Below are 21,535 nucleotides of genomic sequence, written 5' to 3'. Positions count from 1 at the left end.
CTTGTGAAAGGCTGCCATGCCTTTACCCACCGATTAACAATGTCAATAATTAGTTTGGAGTCTCCTTCCACTAGGATCCTAGAATTTTCCACCGATGCCGTAACTTTGATGCTTAGAAGAGGGTCAAAGATTTTGTCATATTTCTAATGATTAACTACTTGGTAATTAATAAATGCCACAATGGTAATTAATAATATTTGGTAGAAGTTACAAACCACTGAAAAATAATTAATCATGAGAATTCACTACATTGTTTGGTAAATATTAGTGTTAGATCTAATAAGTTGGTAAATCAATTGTGTTAGGAAAATTTTATAAAGATTGTGATATCTATTTTTAGTTAATAATGTATAGTCATTCTTGTCAATATAATCTTATCAAAATCAAAAGCTAATCTATGTAATGTATATCCCAAAAATCTTAGCACACAAAATTCAATATGAACAATCTTTCGAAAAAAAGCAGTCTATAAGACCAAACCAATTAAACCATTTATATTTGAAATAAATGTTTTGTATAGTGTGTAAAACTTACCAATAATTATGATTATTTAAGGACATGTTAATTAGGAATAAATATTGGTTGTGATTGGTGCCAAATAATTAGCTAATTGTATATCACAATGAGTACAATATGACTAACCTATAGGAAGTACAATAACAAGGCTTTAAGATTATGCAAATGATAACAACTTTAGCCACGTCAACAGGCACAGAAGATAAAGCTCCTTAGATCCTCGCAAAGTTGAAAGAACACAAATTTATAACTTTTTCTTCTCCCCTAGTTTGTTGGCTATCTGATTTGCTCAATATGCCACCTGTGAACAACAATGTATTAGCTATGATTAGCTACAGTTGATCGAGAAGTCAAGACTGCTTACTTCTCAAGAGCATAAAATCAAACCTTATAAAAGATCATTCTTAGTAATGATATATTTGGTATTAATCACTTGTTTTACACAAAATAACACATTAGATAAATCGGGATAGAGGACTGACTATTGCTGGCCGATTGCAATACTTATTTCCTCTCGTTTTCCCTGTGTGCCTTTTCTCCTTCCTATAAAGTGCTTGATATAGCATTGCTGGCATATGCTAAAGCATCCACAGTAATCACATTCGTAGGCAGGATGTTCATTATAGCACATTGAGCAACGATTCGGAGCTGAGATCTGTTCTTCAATTTGCGAGGAGGGATGTGCTGTTAGCCAGAGGGGATCTTCAAACCTTTTCTTTTCTTCACAGTTTCTCTCTTCCCCAAACTTCATGCTGTTCATTTGTAATTCTATACTTGGCCCCTCTTCCGTTTTCTTCTTCGTTATCACTTCTACCACCCCGTTTGCTATTTTCACTAATGACTTCTTTGACTTCTCATGAATATTACTTGCTACAATTTCCACCAGATCTTTTCCTTTTGCTGTCAAAATCTTGTTGCTACTGTAATCAATTGCCATCATCCAGACAGTACCATTTCTTCTGGATACACAATCAAGTGACAGAAGAGCAAGCACTAGCCTCTGTATGCTCTCTATTTTTTTCTTCACTTCCTCTGGAAGTTCTGGCTGGCTGTTTGCGCCGTGCTCCTGTTCCTCATGAAATTCTTGCCTGCAGTTTAAGCCACGTGCTGTCAGATACACCAGGTAATGTAAATGGTGCCAGAAGCCTCTCATATCCCAATAGGATAATCTATAGAATAGTGAGTTGTCATTTTTGGGGGCCGATCCTTCCTTCCCTTTCGTATTCCACTCGGTGAACGCTGTAGAATAGTTTTTGTACAATCCAGGCTCTTCGGCTCTGCTGTTGCTATGATGAAGAGAGCGTTCCCTTCCAACATACAGGATCTTGTTGCCCATCATTTCTGTTACAGATGTTAAGTTTTCGCTAAAAGCTCCAATCTTAATAGGGTCTCCGCCGCATAGCCATACCAGTTGACAATTGTTCGATTTTTCATGAAATTCCTGTAAAGGACAATCCAGGAGTTTCATTATAATTTTATTACGACATCAAACATGTAAACGTCATTGTTCAAGCTTACCTTAAAATGTGGAGGAAGGTAAAAATGAAGTTTATTGAGAATATCAGGAAGTTTGTAACCCTTGTCATTAAGGAAAAGCAGTGCCTCTGACCCCAGAGTCGCCACCATTGGTGAAACATCTGTAGTAGAAATATAACTTCCGATAGCCAAGCTCAAAAGTATTGGCGTTCCGCAGAAGCCAAATCTTTCCCTAAAAAAATGGCTGAGCATTGATTGCTCGATCACATATGGATTTTCAATTACCACCCATGGCATATTATCTTTTATCTCCTGGTACTTTGATTCTGACTTAGGAGGAATTGCCACTGGAACTCAAATCCAGCTGCAACTCATATGTAGCTTCTGCATCTTCTGCATTTCTTTATACATTTCATTCAGAAACGAAATTTGTCCTTGAGAAATTTCCAGCGTTGAGACGAGAAGGAAAACAGTACTGAGTTGAAGATCGTCTATTGTGACCTGCAACATATATATTATTTCGTATGTAAGAAAATAAGTATACGCAACTGTATAGAATATTTAAATTTGAACTACATCGATTTACTACCTCCTTTCGGATCTTTGCTTTGTTACATTCTCCCCCGGCCGAACCCTGCAAAGTCCCATTTAAAATAATGAAGAATAAGATATTCTTATTTATTTCTCCCTCTGGTTTAATAACAAAGTAAGTTTACAAAGTGAAAATCGATTACCTTTTCTAATTTGGTCATGGACAATTCCTCTCCCTTTTTTGTCATGAGCAGCACTTTGAGGTGCTGAGAGTCACTTGTAACTTTCTGTGCAAACATATTTTCAAGAGAGCGGTACTTTTGAATATCATAATCCCTTCCTATCAATAAATGGGATATGCTTTCCCAGTCTTGAAAGTGCTTCAACCCTTTTGCGTCTTTCACAACCTTCGTTTTTACAATGCATGTACTAAATTCCCAAAAATCAGAGGATTTGGCACCAAATATTGACAAGGTTTTATCAAATAATGAGAGAACCTCGGAATTTTCTGGAGTATATGCAGTCAGTCTCTCCAACAGCTTTCCTGGCACGGCACTTAAAGATTTTCCAACGTAAATGATTTTCATCTTGAGCAAAATTGTCAGAAGCTGATCAACATTTTTCTCAAGTACCTCCCAATCCCAGCGGGATATATTATGATCAAAAATAAATGCAAGGGTAGTATCAACTGAAATTTGTTTACAAGGAACGAAAGGTCTCCCATAAAGATCAATAAGGCATGGCTTATCTTTGAAAAAAATTGTGGCCGCGCCGTCTAGTAGCTTCTGCACAATGTCCTCATTATGTGGAATATCCTAAATCAGCAGTACACAGATAATGTAAAATATCCCCCACTTTCTTATGCAGGGAATTGCGAGCTAACAAATTTTTGATAATTAAATTCTATGTAGAAGTCAAATTAAAATGTTTTTTTTTTCACTAATTCTTTCAGAAAGATTACAGTCGCTTCAAAAAAATTGCAATAATTCAAATTTTCTTTATATAAAGAGTGTAAAATAAATACGTTTTTAGTGTCAGCCATGCTACCTGTTCTGGCGCATCTGATAGGAGTGTAAAATGATACCATCTCCCTGTATCAAATTGTGGAGTTCCACGAACATCTACAACTCTTAATCTTTTCATTTTCTGAATTGTTTTTATCCACTTACTCTTCAAAAAAGGACAGTATGAGAGGTTGATGTCCTTTAATCCCTTAAGCGCACTGAAGCCATCACACAAACTCCGTAATTTGGAACAGGAGCTTAAATTCAGCACTTCAAGACATGTAAGTCTCTTGAATTCCTGTGGAAGCCTATACAAATTTATACAATATGACAAGTTCAACCTTCTCAGTCGCCCAAGTTCACTAACGTGGGACGGAAGCTTGTATAAATTAGTGCAGTAAGCTAACGAAAGATCTTCGAGCTGGTTACCCTCGCAAAACTCTTTTGGCAAGTCTGACAAACTTGAGCATCCAGACAGCTTTACGGCCGCAGAGTTTGACATGAATAGGCTTTCAGGGTAACTATAAGGAAGCTTTTCCAATTTGCTACAGCCTTGTAAGTTTAGAAGATACAACGAACAAAGCAGGTGGAAATTCGTTGGAAGCAATTTCAAATTACTGCAGAATGAGAAGTCAACCTCTTCAAGAGATGTCAACAGTTCAAACTTGTCAGGAAGTCTGTAGATGTTATGGCAGTTTGTAAATGTGGCCTTCTTTAGATTACCCAACCACACAAAACTTGGTGGCAGATGTTTAATTGCTGAACAATAACTTAAAACCAGGTCTTTTAAAGATTGCAGCTCTCCAAATGATTTTGGAAGTCGTCTCAATGAGGAACAATAACTTAGATTGAGTTCTGATAAATAGACAAGGCTACCAAATGATTCTGGTAATTTTCGGAGGTACTTGCAGTCATGCAGATCAAGCTTTTCGAGCACATGCAGCTTAGTCAAACTTTCAGGAAGTTCTACAACACTGGATCTGACTATGGACAACTCTTTTAGTTGGTCAAAAGGCCTGAGAAGTCGAAAGTCTTCGATGCCGGAGTTCTCAAAGTTTTCCAGTCTCAATATTCTCAGTTTTGGCAGCTCCCACTTTATCCACTCATTTCTACTGTAATATTTGAGACGTGCATCTCCACGGAGTTTAAGAATCCTCAATCCTGGCGGTAACTGCGGGAACAGGGAAACATCTATGAGCTAACCAGAATTAAATTGATATTCTAGTTGGACATCGATGTGGCTCCGTTTATGAACAAATGAATCATAGCCAAGCAATTTCAAAATATCATATAAGAAACTATTATTGACTCTAATTAGCATTTGAAACCTAAGGAGAAGGCAAGATTTATCGTCTCGAACAGGAAGACCCAAGGCAGAGGATATACAAAAGGGGAATAAATAAAGTAGGAACACACAAAAAATAGGCCAATGTTTTAACTCTCCGATTACAAAGATGCCCAGAAAATGAAGAGTTAGAAATGAAATAAATAAGCAGATAAGAAAGAATGATCAAATGGTAGTTAACATACTGTCTATAAAACCCTCATAATACGCCGTCAAGGACGCTCCTATAAAAATAGCTTGCATGTAATCAAAACTGAAATATTTAGTACACATTGTTTCTGCTTGAAAAAATCACCAATAGTACAATGATCAATGGATTCTTAATTGCGTAGCTTAACAACAATGGAAATGTTGTGGCATAAGTACTTTTAATGGGGGTACAGATTTCTATTTTCTATTTGGTTCAGCTAAAATTGGATGGGGAATTCATGGACCCAAAAAATTATATTTTCTAAAATAAATAAAATTGGGGTAAGAATATGTACTCCAATTCCACCTATTTAGGTGGAATTGCAAAACTTCATTTTTGAGACAAAATTGGAATGTGTATTCCTATTTTATTTCATATTTCAATTCCGATTTGGTGCATCCAAACGGAGAATTCAAAAATTTAAGAATTTACATATACCTATTCCACTTGTATTCCCATTGCCAAATGAGCCCTAATAGATTGGGTGGGAGCAATTCAAAATTGAATTTTAAACTTAACCGTGAAGTCTATTGGAGGGCTAGAGATTAACAACCAACGGAAACAAAAAGTTTAGTGGGCCCGTGCCAATGCAATTAAAGTGGAAATGTGAGTCCAAGGCTTTGAGTGTGCTAGTTAAGCCCCGCCAACATATATACCTAAAAGATGTAGCCTAGCATATTTGAATTTACTATCATTTCTTTCATTATTTTTGGCTATTTACCATTGTCTAACACTTAACCTCTTTCAATATGTATAGTACTTGTCAATGAGTTTCCATTTTCATTTATATGCATTCTTATCTTTCCTTTCCTGAATATCTTTATAACATTTCAACATCTATACAACAATTTGTACATTTGTAATACATTCTCTCAATAGTTCAATTAATCAATTTAATTGAACACCAAATATATATAGTGTTGTAATTTCAAGTGAATAGCTTTACGTCAATATAAGTGTCATTCTATGCTAACTTTCCATCACATTTCCGTTTATGTTTATGCTCCGTTAGCAAGGAGGTACGGGAGAGTAATAGTGGTTTAATTACGCCCAAAAGAGCATCACAACAACACACGGAGTGAAGACACTGCTGATAAAAAAGAAGGCAAACAGAAGGAGAGCTGGAATAGGCAACAAACTTAAATCTTAGATCACGGAGTTAATAACCAGGTTCTTCCTTTGCATTTTTCTAAGTTTTGAATTGTAGAATTTGTGTAGGCGGTAAAGAAAGTAGTAAACTGTTATTGAACAGTTCAATTAAGTTATAATCTCTGCATATGACGATTGATTGTGTGTGGAATTACTCTAAATCATATTGAAAACTAGAATACTATAGCCGTTTGCTAGGTGATAAAAATTTGAATGAGAACCGAATTTGGTTTAATTGTACTAACGATAATTATAGTTACCATTGCTTATTCCATAAGTGCATAACTGATTCTTGAATTCAAATGTCTTTGTGAAATAAAGTCTTCTGGCTAGTCAACCTAGGTTTGGGTGCTAGCAAACTAGGAATTGATGGTTGCATTAAGCTTACCACTAAGGAAAATCCTTAAATGATTCAAACCTAAAAAGCTAAGCAATCTTTCTTGATTATGTTTATGCATATGCTCTGGAACCGATAGAACAAGCATGTGTTTGAGCATTTACCAAATCAAAAGAAAGTTGTCTTATCGTGTATTTTGCAGTTAAAAGAAAAATAAACTTGTTAACTTGAAACGCCCTTCAAGAAATATGAATCCGTCATTTTCTTGATCGCAATTAAGAAAGCCTGTAGAGGATGTTAAGTTTTCACAACTCACTCTCTCCTTATCTAAAACCACCGGTCTACTTGCGAAGACCCAAGTTAATTTATTAAAAGGTATTTGATTTGTGTAGAAGATTTCACTGGGTGGTGAAATTAACCCTATGTCCTATGCTTGATGATTCAATAGTTGTCATCAAACCACCAGAACATCAACGACGGTATATGGTATTGCCACAATTCAATGTAGACGTGTTCTGATGTCCAATTTTCGGTATCGATGTAAGGCTATTCTATTTTGGTTGTTGTATAATCGTAAGCTCACTTCTAGATAGAAAAATGGGTTTACCCGATTTAAAAGTTGTGAATGTATACACAATAGTTGTAGTAGATTGGGGAGTGCAATATCAAGCCTCTATCCTACAGGGTTGCGTCGAATTATTAAGACCTGGATCATATTTGGAATCCTTTTTCTACGAATGTGGCTATTCCTTGTCTGATTCTTTGATCAATGAAAATAGTTTTCAACAAATCAATTAACCTAGTTGCTTCAGAATCATGATGTTGTCTATTAGGAACTGCACATAAGTTGATTGCGTAAACATTATACCTATGTATTGAACGCTCAAAATTTATGAAACATATGCACCTAGTGGAAGGACTGGATGTGTTAAATTTGTTTCTTTCTGTCTTATTAGCTGATCTAGCAGAGTAGTTAAGACTATCTTCTAGGCATAATTATTATCTTTCTGCTAGAGTAATGATGGAAAATTACTGTTCTGTGCTCAGTTAAAATGTCTACATTGAAGTTTATCCTTAAGGAATAGTATTAAATTTTGACAAATTAACCAATTATGTGTAGTTAAATGGTAAAAGAAAACATATCTAAACCTCTTGTGTAAGCCCTTGTTGTTCAAGGTTCAATGAGATGCAGTTTAATGACATGTTGAAAGTAGAACAAGTTTAACCAGCCATCCTCGGATATTGACTATGTGAGTTAGTATCTATGGTAGTTAACCTTTTTTCCTCTTTTTCCTTTTTTTTTCCCTGTACATAACTTTCTCTAAAAATGCATTTAACTTCCTTGTGGTTGGGTGTAATGTGGCTATAATGGGAGGGTTACAGATGGATACATTATTTTTAGTTTCTCTCTAACCACTAGTAATGTTAGGATGGATTTAGATTGTTTTGTTTCTTCTATTGGCTAATGTTGACCCTTAAAATGCATGGCCAATCTATTTTAATTTTACCACATATGTGTAGATATTTTTATTTTATTTCTGCATATGAGTAGATATGTTGTGATTTTATTTTTTGCATATGAGTAGCTATGTTGTGATTTCATTTTCTGAATATGAGTAGATATGTTGTTCTTTCATTTACTGCATATATGTAGATATATCCAATTATATTATTTCCCTACCACATTCCATGATTAGGCTACTTAGATATATGTGTAAAGTAGTATGCTTCATAGCTTCACAAAATTCATCTGATCATCTATTCTAATTTGATAGGTAAAAGGTTGGAGCAAAGATTAAAAATTACTTTTGGAAAATTTCAAAAGTATATATGATGCTATGACTCAAAAGTTGGGGAGATCTAAGAAGACAAAACTAACTTCTGTTGACAATGAAGAAAATTTGAATGTGTTGCTACAATCAACTAACATAGTCCCAAAGAGAGAAGAGAGCATAAAAGAACAAGAGAAGAATAACAAGCCCATGATATTGAATCAGACAAAGATATTGATAATCTAGAGGGTTTAAAGTTTTATAATCAAAGAAGAAAAATGGTAGAAAAACTTGTTGACCCAAGAATTGTTGAAGAACCAAGTATGGAGGCAATAGTGCTAGATGATCCAACAAGAAAATCATCATCTCTTGAATCTCCTAGACCACCTCCTATAGCTACCCCATAGGAAATGCATGGTGAAAACATGCATGAAGAAAAGAAGGGACAAATTGACAAAGGAAACATTATAGTAGAAGAAGAGTAGATCCAAAGTGTAGAGCAATTTGGGGAGTTATATCTTCCATATGGAGATGATGAAGAGGAAGAAGAGGAATATGTCTATGTCCATGAAGATGATTTCATAGAAAGAGATCTTCAAGTCCCTAGAGCGCCAATCTGTGATCTTACTACACAAGACATAAAGGGACTTTTCAGAAGGGAGATTAAAATAGAGTCACATAAGGTGGATGATTTTGATGATGGTTTTGTTAAATTAGTCCCCTCCAAGCAATTATTATGGTATTATTTTAGGAAGGACATTCACAGGTTGATGAGAGAAGGAAACAAACACTCGATGATGATCATAATGATATTGGAAAAGAAGTGGAACATGAGATGATGATTAAAGTTGATACTATCAGTTGAGAGGATAGGAGAAAGATTGTAAAAAAAAAAGGAGTCCAGTTGCTATCAAATCTCAACATTACTGATGCAATTTCATTTGACACTATCACAAAGGATATGAGGTTGAAGAATCCTAAGAAGGAGGAAGAAATTACTTTTGGGATGTATTTTAGTGAAGACTTAGTTGTCTTGGCTACTTGGTCTTTTCTCCTTCTTCATTGGGTCAACCTATTGGTGATGATAGTGTAATAGAGGGAAATATTGTTTTACATAGAGTTGAAGATGCTAAGCTTTCTAAATCCATGAGAAATTTGCAAGAAAATGTGTCCTATATCCACAGTGTGGAAGAGGGAACAGAGAAGAAACATGAGTAGTTACAAGAAAGTATAACCATGTGTATGTTTTTAATGAACAGAGAAAAAAAGAAAATGCTAGTTTGTAGAGTAGACCAAGTTCACTAGAAAATAAAATAAAATATTTTGAAGCAACAAAAGCATCTAGTACAGATTAGCCACTTGTTTTAAGGGATGCTACCTCATCAAGGAAACTAAGCATGGTTCCCTTTACTCCCACAATTTTGTTACCACCTCCTAGAAAAAATCTAAGAAGGTCAGGAGTGATGATACCCTAATAAATAGGGTTGTGGATCAAAAAATAGAGTTGGAGAGTAAACAAAGTAATTTTGACTATAACACTAAATTTATAGTCTGGAATGCATTATTGTATTTTTTTATTAAAGTAATTAATTTTAAAAAATTAGAATTCACAAGGTTTGCAAAATGCTTTGTTTAGAAATTAGTAAAATGAGCCATGATAGCAAAATTTTAAAGCCAACATATTAGATATGGATAGGAAAAATTGAAAAAGTAAGGCTAACTAAACTTTGTGTAAGAGTGGTCCCATTCCTCCTCCAAGTGCTATGGGTATAGTAACAATTGTTAAATTTTTGAGAAATTTTTGAGTTTTGCCATATTTTGATGAAAATAAAATAGTGGAATTAAAGGACCAGATAGAAGTATTCAAAGATACCCTAGTTCTACCTATTTTGAATGATGACAAAATAATTAAGGATTTGTCCAATAGAAGAATAGAATCTATAACCATAATGAATGACATGATTAGAAAAATAGTTGAAGATGTTGATGTGTCCCTTTTTCAAGAATGTATGTCCAAGTTGATCAATTCACAGATATTCTATAAAAGTTTCAAAAAAGAAGTCACCTAGGCCACATTTAAATATATTCCTTATAGGAAGGTGGTAGATCAAATCTTGGAGCATACATGGCATTTGGATGATGAGTTTGAAGAGTGGGTTAAGAAGTACATTCCATCAGACCCTAAAGATTCCCCACCATAGAGGAAATAACAAGAGAGTGTTTGAGATGAAACAAAGTGCAAGGAAAAGGACATGTAGTCATGTGACCACAAATTGTAACATAAATTTGTTAACATTTTGTAAAACTAACATGTCACAACAAATGGTGATGTGTGTGTTATTCTCTATGCCTAAAGCTTGCAGGAAATCACCAATATAGTGAGTTCCCAAGGCTAGAGAATAGTCCAAAATATTTTGTAAATCAATGTATTATCTCATTTTTTAGTCAATACATTGCTCTATATTGTTATCTAGGATTTGTTTAACTAAAATATAAAGTAGGAAGTATTGAGTCTATTTTTAGATATTCTCATGAAATTGATACTGAATTGTATATTCTCAAGTGAGATAATACAAAATGCATATGTATTAGTGACTTAATCTAGATTGTCTCTTGTTTGTGTTTCTTTAATTTTTTTGAGGTTTGATAACCATATTTATCAAATTCCCAATTGTGATTCATTTAGAATTATACCAATTGTTGGAAATATAAGAGAAGTAATTAAGAGGGGAGGGGTGAATCAATAACTACTAAAATAAATCCTAGATCCCTTAGATGTTAGTACAAATTACAATTTGAAAACTAAATACTACTAATGCTCGGTAAATACTGAATGTACTTTGTAACTAATTAACTTTGCAGATCTTAAGATATTGTCAATGATTATTATTACTCAAACTTTATTGCAAGCATGAAAGAAATAGCATGAACACATATGACACCAAGATTTAACATGGAAACTCAATTTGGGAAAAACCACCAATTATAACTAGTTACCATTTTTCACTCTTTTGAAGTAAGCCCTATTAGGAGCCAACCTTGTTAAAGGTTACAATACCCACTCATAGGTGCCGGCCTATTAAAGGATTTAATCACTCTGTTAGGAGTGGCATTACTATAGGTCTTGAGACAACTCAATAGAATTGCCACCTTCTTAGTGGATTTACAAATGGATGTTAAACCAACTCTGTTAGGAGATTTAGATCATTTCTAAAATGGTTAGAGAGTAACAATGAAATGACCTGATTGAGATACAACTAAATTGCTAATTATAGATTTTTTTTGTTTTGTACTTAATCCTTCCTAATCAAATATAGCTTTTCTGCTCCACAAGGATATTCTGCTTATCTTTCAAATTTGCTTCCTCTCTTCATCCCTTGCAATTTTATTCATTACAACTTGCACACATTGAAATGACAACTTGACCTTTTACTTATACCTTTCATATTGTCGAGTTAGCTCAAAAACAATTTAGAATAACTAATATTCATCACCATAGTTAGCTAGAAACAATAGACAAATCAATTGAGCTTAATATGCCAAAATAAGAGAATCTTTTGTTAGCTAACCTAGCTTGATAACTCAAAAGCGATTTCCTATTTTAATGACCAGAAGCTCAGTTAACACTGCAAACTTACAAAAATCCTTTGGTAACTAAGTGAGATTGATTAACACTAGTTCCATCCAACTTTCCTTGATTAATCGAGTGAGCTTGGTTAACACTCATATTTTGTAGATTCTTCTTTGATGCCTGAGTGAACTTGGTAGACACTCTCTTTTGCATAGGAATGCTTAGTAGACATGAAAAATTGTCTTCACTGCCAGAGTGAGCTTGACATTCACTGAATAATAATGATATGACATTTGTGTAACACCAAAGACAACACACAATTGATTTATTTTATCCAACATTGCCTCAGGTGTCCAGTTTTCAGTTTCATTCAGTTGAGGTAGTTCAGATCTGATTTCCAATGAAATGGTGAGTAGAGTTAATGTAAAAGGTAATAAAAATGTAGTTATGGGTGATTTTTGTCACATTCAAATTAGTTGAATCAAGGCATTATCAGTATTTCATGATGTATTTTAGATATTTTGGAAAATAGAAGGGTTTTCATCATTAAGGAAGAGATATTTTGAGTTTGTTACAAAATAATGATGAAAACAAAATCAGATCTCATGGGTTGAAAGATGAAAGAGATTTTATAACAGCAAGGAATGGATATTTAAGTGGACACATGTCACTTCCAAGATTTGGGATTCCATTCTTCTTCTATATCTTTCTCTTTCTCATCCATTGTAAGGGTTCTAGTTTTTACTGTGAAACTAGGTTGTTGATTGGTTTTACTTCCTATCTATTGGTGTAAATATGTATTTACTATTTACACTTTACTTAAGTTTATTTAGGTTAATGTATTATTTTATTATATTGTATTATTTTATTATTTATTTTGTGTTGTGCACCTTTATGAGTTGTCATGTTGACAACACAAAAGTACACAACTCTAATTCAACGCATGGTGTTTACAAAATTGTAGTTTGCATCATTCACTAAGTTTTCATGTAGACAACACACTTATTCACACTCCCTTTTTTTAGTTGATGCAGGAGCATCTTGCATGGAAAATTATTGAAATTAAAAAAAAATCTGGAGGAGAGAGAAAGTGAAGAAAATTAAAGAAGAAATAATAAAAAAAGGAAAAAGGAAAAAGGAGAAAAGAAAGGAAAAGGGGATTTCTATTTTTGAGGTGCATAGGTGGCATAAAAGAAAAAAGAAAAAGAAAAAATGGTTGTTATTCCATTTATTGAGGTGTGTGGGTAGAATTCTAGAAAGTTATGAATATTGTAGAAAGTTGTGGATAATGTAGAAGGTTGTGGAGGAATTCTAGAAGGTTGTGGATAAGTTATGCATTGGGTGGTAAGTGCCTATTTAAGCAAGGCATATGAGCATTTCTAAATCAAGCTCAAGGGGAAGCTTGAGGAGTAGAAGCTCAAGGGGAAGCTCAAGGAGTAGCTTGGAAAGGTGAAGCTTGGAAATCTTGGAATGCTTCAAGGTGTGAAAGAGAAGGAGGAAGTTAAAGTGAGTTTTCCTGAGTCTGTGGACAGAGTGCCGAATGTGAGGCAGTTTACAGCAAGATTATGGTGGAGTTGTGAGTGTGTAGACAGAGCATCGAATGTGAGGCAGTTTACACTTGGATCTTGGATAAAGTTGGAGAAGAGCTAGTGACTGTGGTTTAGAAACAAGGAGGTTGCTTGGTGGCTTGCAAGCACAAGTTGAGACCTTGGAGGTTTCTACCAGAGTGTGGATCTGGGCTAGCTTGGGTTTGGATTGGATCTTGAGAGATCTTGTTGCATTCTTTGTCATGAGTTGGTAAGGGTGGTGTGGCCCTTCGTCAGTGGTATCAGAGCCGTACCTCTATTAGTGGTATCAGAGCGTACCTTCATTAGTGGTATCAGAGCATACCTCCATCAATGGTATCAGAGCGAGAGTTCCTAAGTGTACAAGCAGATCGTCGAAGTGTGAGGCAGTTTGTACTAGGACCTTGGTTGGGTGAAGTTTATTAGAGTGGGAGTTCCTGAGCATGTAAACAGATCGCCGAAGCTAAGGCAGTTTGAACCAGGGCCTTGGGAGGACATGCAGATTGATGGATTGATGCGGAGATGAAAGTTTGAACTTATTGAGGCATGATTGTGGAGAGTTGGTGGATTGCAGATCCGTTGTCCTAGACTTGTGATGTGGTTCTTGATTGTTCGTGCAAGGTGGCAGGTTGCGATCTGACTTGCAAACAATTTGGTTGTCACAAGGAGCGTGGGAAGGATTTGTTGTAGAGGGCTTACGAAGATCTTGGGAGATGGCCCTAAGAGGATTGGACCCTAAGATGATTGCGAAAATTCATGATATAGTAGAGAGGAATTTTTCTAAGATGTTTGCTCGGTTGGATGCTAGATTGGCTGATCAAGCTAAGAAGGTCAAGGTGGAAGGGGATGGTTTTGCTGATCAGTTTGTGGAGTCTGATGCAGAACCTGTAGAGAAAATAGAGGTTGTTGCTAAGGATATTCTTAACCTTGCTGATGTTGGAATGGAGGTTGGTTTTCATGATCAGTTGGTTGAGTCTGACATGGAGAGTGCAGAGCATTTGGTTGTGGATGATCTAGTTAATGTTGGTGGTGACTTGTATGTTGTAGAACACTTGGTCATGGATGATCCGATTGTTGGAGGTGAGTTATGTATTGCAGAGCATCTTGTTGTGAGCAATGAGGTTGTTGGTGTTGAGAGTTTGGCTTGTGTTGATGGTGATCTACAAGTTGGTGCTGATATGGAGTTTGTTGTTGCTAATGTGGAGTTTGTTGCTATGGGTGTGAATTCACTAGTTGTTGATGTGGATGAGAGTTTTCTGTTCAAGCATTATGTTCAATTTGTTCCTAGGAATAAGAATGTTGATTGGATGGTTGAGATGTTGGTGTGGAGGATTTGCATGCCGGTTTTGTTGTCCCTATTGAGGTGGAAACCTTTGGTGAAGATGAAGATGGTTGTAGATCTTTCTTTTTGGCATCAAAGTGTGGGACACACTTTTCTATCTACCGAGGGAGTCTGATGCAGGAGCATCTTGCATGGAAAATTATTGAAATAAAAAAAAATTTGGAGGATAGAGAAAGTGACAAAAATTAAAGGAGAAATAATAAAAAAATAAAAAAGGAAAAAGGAGAAAAGAAAGGAAAAGGGGATTTATATTTTTGAAGTGCATAGGTGGCATAATAGAAAAAAAATAAAAAATAAAAATGGTTGTCATTCCATTTATCGAGGTGTGTGGGTAGAATTCTAGAAAGTTAGGAATATTGTAGAAAGTTGTGGATAATGTAGAAGGTTGTGGAGGAATTCTAGAAGGTTGTGGATAAGTTATGCATTGGGTGATAAATGCCTATTGAAGCAAGGCATATGAGCATTTCTAAATCAAGCTCAAGGGGAAGCTTAAGGAGTAGAAGCTCAAGCGGAAGCTCAAGGAGTAGCTTGGAAAGGTGAAGCTTGGAAAGCATGGAAGGCTTCAAGGTGTGAAAGAGAAGGAGGAAGTTCAAAGTGAGTTTTCCTGAATCTGTGGATAGAGCGCCGAATGTGAGGCAGTTTACACTTGGATCTTGGATAAAGTTGAAGAAGAGCTAGTGACTGCGGTTTAGAAACAAGGAGGTTGCTTGGTGGCTTGCAAGCACAAGTTGAGACCTTGGAGGTTTCTACCAGAGTGTGGATCTGGGCTAGCTTGGGTTTGGATCAGATCTTGAGAGATCTTGTTGCATTCTTTGTCATGAGTTGGTAAGGGTGGTGTGGCCCTTCGTCAGTGGTATCAGAGCCGTACCTCTATTAGTGGTATCAGAGCATACCTTCGTTAGTGGTATCAGAGCATATCTACATCATTAGTGCATGTTGTCTACAACATAAATTTGCATGTTACACCCTTGTAGGCTTATCCTCTCATTATCGCACTTACTTATGTGCTTAATGGAGGATAACCCATATTTGGTGGACATGTGTCTGGTTGTATGACTTATCATATAGTTGATTCTTAGGCATTCTAGATGCATCTCAAAGATCTTTATATACAGGCACTCCTAGTGTACTTTCATGCATATTGAATCAAATACATAGTTATTCTAATAATGTTCTTTCTCGTCTATAGTTGTGCTTGTGTTTAAGTTCTTAGTTCTTGGGATAATTTTTCCCTAAGGAAAATTCTTACATGGTATCAGAGCTTAAAGAATCTCTCTTCACATAGTTGTTCGAGACCATTGTTACTTCAGCACCTCAACCTAGATCCAAAGTACTACAGAAATTGGAAGTGTCTTAAGCCAGAATGGACCTTGCCATTGCATCTAGAATATCAATTTAGTGCAAATCGGCTATAAATTTGACTACCCTAGGCCAAAGTTGATCGTGAGGCAATTTTTTTTTGCAAATCGGCACCTAGAGGCCTTGATTTTCAAGTTCAGGTATTTTTTTAGATCTATAATTTAATTTAATTTAAAAGTAGAATTATTTTTTTCTTTGCCATTTTTGTTTGTATTTTCAGAATTTTTTTTTACCCAATCCAGCTAGTAGAGAAAAATATTTTTTGTAGAACTGGGCAGTGTCACCCTAGCCCTACAAGAAGGAATATTCATAATTATTTCATAGGAATATTCCACATTCAGCTTCACAATAGGTAGTATATTTAATTTGGTGTCAAATATATTCTAAATTCTATCTAGACACACACATCACGGTGGACAGAACTTCCACTGGTGGCCCAACCTTTTCCACAATCTGATAGCGACTCTTTTATTTTTGTTCAGTGGCCTTTTGTTTTTGAACACCACACCCTTAACCCCCATGAATGTGGGATAAATGTTGAAAATTCTAGCACTGCTAAAGTGATTCTTAGCCATCATTAAACATTTTCTAGCATAGGTTTGTCTATTTCGGTGTTTGCAAATCCCAACCTCCTAGTGAGTAATGACTCAAATAGTTTTCTACATTTTGTCTAGTGGCATATACCACCTCTAGTGCCACATTCTCTTCACCTGACTACTGCAAACAATTTCTACCAGTGGCTCTACCTCATGCCAAGCATCCTAGCCAAAGCTTGACATGTAAACGCTTACTTTTTTTTGACACCCATGCACATTTTTTGATTGGTGCACAACAAATCCTCTACCACACAAAGTACCCCTCTACCATGTTGGATAGCATACTGCCACACCAGCTTGATAGTTTTTGACATGCAGCCCGTGGTCCACATCCCCCTCCACCACCAATAAAATAGTGACACATCATGCTCTATTATGGGGTACACGTTAGCAGCACACATGGCAACACATCATCATCCATGTCTCAAGTCTATACGCCATGTTAGATTTTTGTACTACCACATCAACCAAGGGGACTATTTTTTTGCTAACATTAGCCAAACATGAGAAAAAATTTCACAACCATCTAACCATCATTCCTTGCCAATTTTGAACTATAGTGATTGTTATTTGAATATCAAATTTAAGCTCACAGTTTTCCTTCTAGACCCCTCTTTAGATGCATTTTTTATTTGGAAGCTTGACTTTGCAAGGCCATAACTCGATCATCTAGACTCCAAATTAGGTGTAATTTTTTTTATTTTGGGTAAAATTTCCTAAACTTTCTAGTGGTGGTGTTCTTTTCTAATTTTGGTGTAAGGATTTTTAGGAAACTACATCTTTTGGCTACTATACCTATTTGATCCTATATTTTGCAACTTCAGACCTTCATGTGGGCTCATCTTGACATGAAAATAGGTTTTAATTTTTTGAAAGTGTGTTATCTTTCATCTACTTTCCAAATCTATAGTCAGATTCTAGGTTTGTGTGGACAAAAATCTCACTTTTAGAACTAGGACTTTTTTGCATTGTATTACAATGATTACTATTTAGAATTATTGTACATCTTAGCTACAGTACTAAGTGATAGATTTGGGCCTCAAAAGGTAGTTGTGAAAAGCAAAATCAGAAGTCTACTTTGTACATTTTGACAAGTGGCCTATCGTACATGCACTATATATAAGTGCTAAAAGCATCTTTTTTGGAGGGTCTTTTGATTGAGTGAAAAGGGAGGGTGTGTATTGTGTTTTGTGTCTATCTTGTGTTCTCTTTTTATTTTCTACATCATGGGTTCACCTAAATGTCTACTTCTAACATCACACAATTATTCTACATGGAAAGATATTGTATAGAGTAGATTAATTGGAAAAGGTCTAAATCTTTATGTTGATGGTACAATTTCAAAACCCACTGATACTAAAGAACTCGTTGATTGAAAAATTATAGACAATCAGGCTTTAGGAATTATCAAGAGATGTGGACATAGAGATCTCTTCTTCCACATTGCCAGTTTCACAGAATCCAAACCTGCGTGGGACAAACTTGAATCATTGTATGGTAAGGTGGATGAGGAAAAGGGTTTTCAAATTGAGGATGATCTATTTCTCTTGGATCCAAAGAACTTTGACACAATTCAAGATTACATCAATAAAGCCAATGAGTATAGGGAACTACTCAAAGATTGTGAAAATCCCATGAAGGATGACAAGTTGATTCATCACATCCTGAAGAGGCTACCTTCAGAGTATGCTTCCTTTGTTTCAACTTATAATACTCATAGGTTAACCATGGGAAGTTCTTACCAAAAGACTACATTTGATGCATTTGTAGAGATGTTGATTGTTGAACAATCTCACTTGATAGATTTGGGACTTCTCACGACATCAAAGGCCAAAGCATTGGTGGCTAGTGATGATAATTAATCAAGTCAAGGAGGAAGAAGTTCTAGAAACAAAAAGAAGAAGCAGTGGAAGCAGAAATCATAATCTAAGACACAACAATCATCCTCATAGCAAGGCAATTCTTCTTCCAACAAGAAGGGAAGTAATGAAAAGTAGGATAAACTTTTTTATGCATATTGGAAAAATCCATATCATGATGAGGATCATTGCAAGATTGAGCGAATTGATGAGTTGGAAAACCTACTCAAAAAGAACAAAATTCAAGTGCCAAGTACTTCCAATGATTTAACTCCAAAATTTTCAAAGGGAAAAGGGCAAGCAATTATGGAAAATACAAGTTCTTCTTTGGAATGGATACTTGACTTAAGTGCCTCCTATCATATGGGTTCTTCAAATGGAGACTTTTCTTCATTGAAGCAGTTACAGGTACCACACATCTTTGTGGGAGATGATACCAAAATGAAATTTGAAGGGAAAGGACGTGTAGAAATGGACAATGGGGAATTCAAAGATGTTCTCTATGTTCCAAACTTTAGCTCCAATATTTTCTCAGTTTACTAAATCACTCACCTTGGAGATGGATACAAAGTTGAGTTCCTTCCAGATTCAATGATGGTGCACAGTCTTCGAGATGATTCCTTGGTTGCAATGGACAAAGTTAATCATGACAAGAGGATTTATTCCTTCTCCCACTTTGTGCCTAAGTCTCCTTCTCAAGCCTTGTTGACTCACTCACATTCACAAATCAAACTCTAGCATGAGTGGTTCAGTCATCCTTGACTTCTGCTCTCTTCAACACACTTTCTCAACACAGATGGTCAAAGGTCTACCAAACATCAACTTTTCTAAGGGTGAGTGATCATCATGTTCAATGAATATGCATCTCAAGGAGAAGTATGATAAAGGGAAGTCTTCAAGAGAACCAGTTGTTCTTTAATTGATTCACATGGTTTTAGCAAGACCCTTTGTAGTGACATCAGTTAGCCAAGGCTACTACATCCTTGCTTTCATTGATGACTTTTCCCACTTCACATAGGTCTACATCCTTCATCACAAGAATGAAGTGTTGAACAAACTTCAATCCTTCAAGAGTCATGCTGAACACAAATCAAGGAAAGCCATCAAGGTTCTACAGATGGACAATGAAAGCATATATGTGGACAGAAGACTTAAAGACTTGTGCAAACTTAAGGGGATTGATCTTCAGAATCCACTAGCATTTAGTCCACACAAGACAGATGTTGCAGCACTAAGGATTAGAACTCTTAAAACCATGGCAAGTTGCATGATAAAAGTCAAATCTCTTGATCCTACACTTGAAGTTGAACCTATTAGCAGTGCTACTCACATGCTTAATAGGTCTCCTCATAATGCCCTAAATGGGAAGACTCCTTTTGAGGCATGGTGCAATAGAAAACTAGTTGTGAGTCACTTCAAAGTCTTTGGTTGTCCAACATGGGCAAACCTATCTTCCAAGGGATGCGAGGCACCAACATCTTAGCCTTGTACTTTCATCGATTATGAAGACAATGCTAAGGCATATAGACTTATGGATCCTGAGACTCATGAGATTTTTGTGGAGAAGGATGTTCATTTTAAGGAAAGTTCACCCAGCTTATCCTCTAATCCTCTTCGCACATCATACATTGTGAAAATTGATAGTGACACTAGTGATAGTGCTTCAATAGATTCAGACACGTGGGGTTCTATCAATGGTTGCAGTGAGAGGTCATGGTATCAATATAGTCCACATGAATATATTGCCATAGTGATAGGTCCAACAAAGAAGGGTACACTTTGTCTTCCATCTCCAACAACAGTGGATGACTTCATGGTAGACATTGCAGGTTTTTTCATGGAGTCACATATTGTAGATTTAGGAGACAACCTTGATGATTTACATCTTCTCTTTGATGAAAATGATCCTACTACAGTTGTTGTGAGGGCTCACTCTAACCCTCATGTCCATTCTCTAAATGATCAATCTTTACATGTTGAAATGATTGTGGATCCTTATGAACAACATTTCTCGGAGGTCTCTTTATTAGTTGAGGAGACAAATGGTTTATTGGGATAGGTTCAATAGACATCCTTGTCATATTTGCATTCATTCTTTTCAATGGCATTGGAAAGAACACACATCAACATTGACATAGGGACACTTGAATAGCTTTTAGGGCCACTATACATCTTCAGGATTGTACCTTTGCCATTGTTTCTTCCAAAGGGGAGGAAAATCATTTAGCATTCTTGGACCAGCTTCTACATTAGAGTAGTCATTGGTCAATATTCTTCTTTAGGGGGGAGCCTCTTCTGTCTCTCTTCCTCTTCTCTTTTTTCTCCTTTGTATATACTTGATGTATGTCGTAACGAGGGGGTTTTTATTACTCCATCCATCCATGCATCTTGTCTTTTCATCTCTCTTTTTGGAGGAGGGTTTTTCCCATGAGGTTTTCCCTCTTTCTCTTCTTTATGAGAGATTGCATTTTCATTATGTACATGGGTACCTAACATGGCCTAGTAGGCGAGACCCATTATGCATTTCATACTAGTTTTTGTAAGCTTAAGGGCATTCCCCTAAGTTGCTTTTAAGGGGGGTGTTGGTGTAAATATGTATTTACTATTTACACTTTACTTAAGTTTACCTAGGTTAATACATTATTTTATTATATTGCATTATTATATTATTTATTTTATGAGACACTTAGAAGTTTGCACACCTTTATGAGTTGTCATGTTGACAACACAAAGGTACGCAACTTTAATTTAGCACATGGTATCTACAACACTGAAGTTTGCATCATTCACTAAGTTGTCATCTCTATAGACAACACAGTTATTCACGCTCCCTTTTTAGCACATGTTGTCTATAACATAAATTTTCATGTTACACCATTGTAGGCATATGCTCTCATCATCACACTTACTTCTATGCTTAATG

The 21,535-nt window shown here is 35.8% G+C and overlaps 2 protein-coding genes across 3 annotated transcripts in view; both read right to left on the bottom strand.

Annotated features, from left to right (window-relative positions):
- Positions 1 to 469: 469 nt before the first annotated feature.
- Positions 470 to 2,289, bottom strand: LOC149547730 (uncharacterized). The gene is made up of 3 exons (XM_089791799.1): positions 2,035 to 2,289; positions 999 to 1,957; positions 470 to 817 (listed from the first exon to the last, which is right to left on the bottom strand). Coding segments are annotated over exons 1-3 (1,215 nt in total). The 3' UTR covers positions 470 to 816.
- Positions 2,290 to 2,346: 57 nt separating this feature from the next.
- The window catches only part of LOC149547729 (uncharacterized), a 55,081-nt gene continuing 35,892 nt past the window's right edge, over positions 2,347 to 21,535 (bottom strand). Inside the window, exons 7-10 of one of the 2 annotated variants that reach the window (XM_089791798.1) lie at positions 3,571 to 4,698; positions 2,727 to 3,308; positions 2,582 to 2,626; positions 2,347 to 2,493 (exon numbers count right to left, since the gene is read on the bottom strand). In XM_089791798.1, the coding sequence (XP_089647924.1) occupies positions 2,347 to 2,493; positions 2,582 to 2,626; positions 2,727 to 3,308; positions 3,571 to 4,698 (1,902 nt within the window). Of the gene's footprint in view, positions 2,494 to 2,581; positions 2,627 to 2,726; positions 3,339 to 3,570; positions 4,699 to 21,535 lie in introns of both variants that reach the window. The other variant, XM_089791797.1, reaches the window with a different exon arrangement.

This window comes from Cupressus sempervirens, chromosome 7, assembly GCF_028749045.1.
Source record: "Cupressus sempervirens isolate cs-2001-9-10 chromosome 7, ASM2874904v1, whole genome shotgun sequence".
Taxonomy (NCBI): Eukaryota; Viridiplantae; Streptophyta; class Pinopsida; order Cupressales; family Cupressaceae; genus Cupressus; species Cupressus sempervirens.
This window is presented reverse-complemented; position numbering and strand designations above follow the sequence as displayed.